At 39.1% G+C, this 5,524-nt stretch overlaps 1 protein-coding gene across 1 annotated transcript in view; it reads right to left on the reverse strand.

The window, feature by feature from the left end:
- Positions 1–5,524, reverse strand: part of gtf2h4 (general transcription factor IIH, polypeptide 4) — a gene marked incomplete at its 5' end in the record, with an annotated part of 25,939 nt that overhangs the window by 6,777 nt on the left and 13,638 nt on the right. The window contains 4 exon segments of the mRNA XM_014026744.1: positions 423–506; positions 858–926; positions 3,621–3,729; positions 4,375–4,557. Of these exon segments, the coding sequence (XP_013882198.1) occupies positions 423–506; positions 858–926; positions 3,621–3,729; positions 4,375–4,557 (445 nt within the window).

Genomic DNA, 5,524 nt, shown 5'->3' on the forward strand with positions numbered 1-5,524 from the left:
TTCTATTAATTTAATTGGTACATTTTAAATGTATACATTTATTGGTCCATTTATACATTTCTGCTTTTAATACAAATTATGTCAGTGTCGGTCCTCCATATTTTTGAGCAGACAATAATTATCTGGAATTGAACAGGAATTAAAACATTGATTAATTTATCTGATCACTGTTGTGCAACAATACAGCTACATTTCATATTGTTTATCTTTTAGCTGTTCCCTTCTCCAGGGGTCACCACAACTTGCACAGAAGATTTGGGATTTGTTTTACTCCAGATAGACTTCCTGATGTAAACCAGACTCAAACTTGCAGCCTCAACGTCACAAGACTGCACACAGACCTCCAAGCCACCACATCCCCTTCCTCAGCTCATGATTAAAATAAAAACCAGATGCTGACATGGTTTTCTCCAGCTCCTCACCTTCCTCTGAAAGACCAGTCCGAACTCTCGAAGGTGCTGCAGGAAGGTGAGCAGTGACTCACTCATGCCCTCCACTGAGTAGTCCTGAAGACAGGCAGCACAACAAAAACGAACACACACAAAGTGAAAAACATTGATTTTAGCAAATGTTCACTCATTTTGACATTTTGAATTCCAAAAACTAATAAAGTTTGAACATTAAATATCTTGTCATTGTAATGTATTGTATTGAATATAGGTTAAAAAGGATTTGCAAATCAACAGTTTTTCTTTATGTTTTAAACAACATCCCAACTTCATAGGAACTGAGGTTGTAAGACTTGTAGCAGCAGATTATATCCACCTCAGGATAAAGCTAAATGATTTAAGCTTTTCTTTCTCCAAATTCAAGTTTGTGTTCAGAGAATCCAACAAGAAACACATCCTGGTACTCACTCTGCCCAGAGTAGAGAAACTGAGCTGGAACAAGAAGGACAAGATCTCCACCAGGTCCATCCCTCTGGACTGCAGCACACAACACAAACACATGGAGCAGATATTCTCAAATCACATTGAAATAAACCTGTTTTTACTTTTGTAGGGGTCACCTCGAGTGAAGAAACAAGATTTACTGCCTCGAAGCAGGCCTCGGACAGGCCTGACGAGAGGACAGGAACTCTGTCACAAACTGAACTCTAGTTAGGTCATGACAGGTCATTCTAACCGTGGAAGAGAACCCCTCAGTTCTCTTAATCAGATAATGGACAGAACAATCTCTTCTGTTCGTGATTCATTTGTTGTTTAACTAAGAATGTTTATGCATTTGTTAAATCATGATAATGACTGTCACAGGAAAAGTGGAACCACTTCTCTTTTATCGTGCCTTAAAGATTAATAATGGTATAAAAAAATCACAGAGAATCCGATTACAATGTTTTCATTATGTTTTTATATAAATCACTGTTTTTATTTTACTGGAAACAGTAATATAATTGATTTTTTCTTGAGAAAATCTTTCATTTATCTGGACTAACAGAATGGTTCAGAGTGATTACTTAAACAGAAATGTTAATTAATCATCATAAATGTTTTGCAGTGATTTCTCTTAGTCTATCAGAAGAAAGCTGAAAAGAGGTTTTCATATCATGTTGTTGAACAATCACAGAATTTTAACCTTGGGCTGGCGCCGGCTGGCAAATCTTTATCTTTCTTTCTCTGACTCATCTCTAAGCCTGAGGGCGGAACCAAAGTTTGTCCGTTTCTTTTACTAATCCGGACGGCTTTGAGCGACACACTCTTCTTCCTGATTCCAACTGAGGAAGAAAGCTGGGATTCTCTCCGGAGAAAAAAACAGTTTGGCTTTAAGTCTGATCCCATGAGCTAATTAGGGAAGACTTCACAGCCAGGGACCCGGCACGCCTGTCGGTGGTCTCAACCTGAGGCCGAGCCTCTTAAGTGTGTTTTTAACTCCCGAGGGGAGATTTTATTTTGGAAGGAGGAACCGGATACYGCTTGAATTTTTCTGGCTTGGACTGAAACAGACGAAAGTTACCTGGAAAAACACCTGTTCGCCAATGACCGGTAAGTGAGCCGACATCAGTTCCCTGACTGATCGGAGGCGAGCCAGCTCCTACCCCGAGGGTGTCTTAAGAAGTCATCACCAGGTAAAAGCTGATGTGTTTGGGTGACGTGTCATGTGGAACCTGAGCTTAGAAAAGACGTGCAGTTCCGGTCGACCCACACTTTGATAAAAGTAAAAGTAGTAGTAACATACTAATCTTACTTTCCTCCTTTCCTTGTTCTTAATTTGCCAAAACTTAAGCTAAAAGTGCCAGTAAAATTGTTTGGTTGTTAACATCAAAACTGACATTTTACTGTTCAATATAAGTAATCTGAGTTGATGTGAATTGAAATTCAGATGCGGGTTTTATCTCATTTAACTTTGACGCTTGTTATAGGAATAACCACAATCAAGTGTACTTATGATTTGTTCAATTTGTGTAAATAAATGATTGCATAATCTTTTATGAATCAACTTGAGCTCGTCTGAACGTTCACTTATTGTGTCACTTTTCACTTCGCACAGTCAAGATATTAACAAGTAATGAGAAAATACCTTGGTAAAAGTTTCCCCATAACCTTGTGTATGAGAGATGTGGGAGAAGCTTAATTCACCTTAAGCTCACTCCTACACTTTAAACATACAGATGTAGGTGAAGAAACTGTAATTTACAAACCTTAAAGCAGTCAAAGCACTCCAAGTAAACACAAGCCTCTTCTCATAGGCAGCTCTGTGTTTGACTTTCTTTAAACGTTCCGCATATATTCATGGGAACGATGCAGTTTTTATGAATCAGGACATAAAATAATCTGATTTTTACCAGGTTCTAAAATCATTTTAATTCAACCTCATGAGAACAGATTCCACCATCTTATTAATTATTAAACACAAACAGGTCATAAATCAAAAAGCTTTGGTTCAGCCCTAAATGATTTGTTTGTTTTGCAGGAGCTGAGCCCCTCACAGTCACTGAGACCACCATGAAGTTCTTTGTAGTTCTGCAAGAAAACAAAACACTTTGACTGGACTGATACACCCTGACTCTTGTCTTTTACAGATGTTTTGTTATAAAAGTTCCAAAATCCAGACCTCAGCCTGACTGAAGAGGTGAGCAGAGACAATGGGACTCATGCAAGAACCGTTCGTACGCACAGATTTGTTCTTAAGTTGTGCGTATGAGTGATTTAGGAGAATTTGTGGCATTCACCAATGTTTTCGTATTCTAAGATTTTCTTCAGATACAAACAAAATTCACGAGTGGTCCAGACCTGTCGTATATTTTACGAGCAGTCAGTCTGCTGTTATCCAGACGGGTTTTCTTTATTAATAACTTTATATTTCGTTAGTTTGAAGATATTTCAAGTTCAAAATAAATCACACTCTGTAATTATGTTGACAATAATGGTTTTGCCATTTTGTTTTTCTACACTTAAGGTTGATCTGAATAATTTAAAAACCTAGAAAAGATTAAACTTCTTAGGTTCTGACACATAAACCCATAGAACTGTAAAAAGGTAGACTTCCTTCTCTCTCTAGTTAGACAAAAAGGTGACTGACTGTGATAATGATGTACGATCGTTAAGATAAGACCTCATCTAAGAACCCTAACAAAGGCTGCACCTACAAAACTACAACTAGATGTTTAATGCAGGTCTTACCTGAGCAGATTTGAGGTACTGCAGGGTGAAGTACCACAGCTGAGAGGCTGTGTCCAGGAGGAGGAACTGGAACCCAGCCGAGGTGATGTACGGCGCCTCTCCTGCCTCACTGAAAATCAGAGATAAGACAGGGTTCATATCTAACCCAGAACTACAGATCTGTCTTTATGAGCACCAGCCTAATCTGCCTCAGGATTATTAATTCATGTTTTCACCTACAGTTAGAAAGAGAAAAGTGATTTTGTGCCATAATTACTGAACAGAAATCCAAATTGTCTTTATTTGGTGGTGATTATGGAGGTTTTATTCAACACAAATCTCCCTTTGCTCTGATGTGAGTTCACCTGGTGGTGTTTTATATTGCATGTGTGCAGCTGGAGAAAGCTTCAGAGGAAAGCAAGTGAATGTGATGTGATGAGATACTAACCTAAGAAAAAAGCTCTGAATGAGAGCAAATCAAACGTAAGTGGAAAAAAAACCCTCTTTTGTGGGGTACCTCAAGGCTCCATACTGGGCCCCATTTTATTTTCTCTTTATTTGCTTCTGCTGGGGTGCATTTTCAAGAAATATAATGTGTAATTTTATACAGAAAAACAAACTCAGAATTAACATCTTCAAAGTTTTTACATTTCAAAGAGCCATACCCGCAAGAAACTGGCTGGTTTCTCTGCATGACTAACAGCAGCAAGCTCCTACACTTTGCCACTTTTAAAAGATGTCTGAACTAATAACACATCAATGATAAGATGGGTACCTTTTCATGAGGCCTGCTTGAACCAACAGCTGGGCCAGGTCCTGGCTGACGGCGCAGGGGGAGCCCACCATGAACTGCAGGATCACCTCCCAGCGCTCCAGGGCGTAGCGGTCCAGGCTCTCGATGTCCCGCGCGTGGCGGTCCGGACCCAGGCTGCTGCCTTCATCTGCCCACGCTGTGCCCCTGTTTGTCAACACACTGTTAGACCTTGAAAGGGACAGTCTGACCATTTTGGATCGAGATTATGTATAAAAATGATCTTTTTTAACATTTACCTGTTGTGTTTAGCTTCTTAAACAAACACATTATGGAGAATTTAGAGTTTATTTTCAACAGATCTGATGAGCTCTTTTAATAAAACAGCTAAAATCTTTAGTAAGTTTTAGCAGTTTAATAAACACCATTTTATAAGCATTACTGTCAAAATCACAGATTTACAAATGTTTTTAAAACTCCCTACACTCAACTAGAGACCTAGCATCCCTCGCCACATTTCATCCCAAAGGTTTAAAATCTAAAGTCTAAAATCTTCTTATGCTGAGAAGAGATGGAGTTGTAGTTGGTTTGGTGAAATCACATAAATCAGGGGTGCCCAACCTTTTTTGAAAAACAGAAAACATAAAAAACATGTTGAGAAACATAAAAGTGATGCTCGAACAAAAAGCATAATTTTTTTTACCTCCTTCATTTAGTACTCCCTGTAATGTGCAAGCTATGAGGGCTGAAAACATGCCCAGTGAAAACCACAGAGTCAAATAACTTTGGAGCACGGGAACTCAACTCCATTTATTCAAAGAACTCTCCTCTCTTCTCTCCATACAGGGGAGGAAAAACAAAACAAAACACTAAAGTCAAAGCACACAATATAAAACTCTCTCGTTTATACTATTACAAAAAGTGACTTACGATGGTGCAGATTCACAAATCTCCCAGCAACTATTTCAAACCTCAATCTGCAGCATGCAGGATGGTGTCATCTGTAGGTGTTGAAGAGCTCAGTCCCTCACTGGTCCAGACTGCCGGCTCCAGACCATTCAAAGAGTTCCACCTGGTTCACCACCTATAAACAAGACACACACACACAGTCACGCTAGGTATGGAAAACAAGGGCACACCCAAACTGCGAAATAAATAAATAACACAAAGGTGC

The sequence above is a fragment of the Austrofundulus limnaeus genome, unplaced genomic scaffold (assembly GCF_001266775.1).
Source record: "Austrofundulus limnaeus strain Quisiro unplaced genomic scaffold, Austrofundulus_limnaeus-1.0 Scaffold587, whole genome shotgun sequence".
Taxonomy (NCBI): Eukaryota; Metazoa; Chordata; class Actinopteri; order Cyprinodontiformes; family Rivulidae; genus Austrofundulus; species Austrofundulus limnaeus.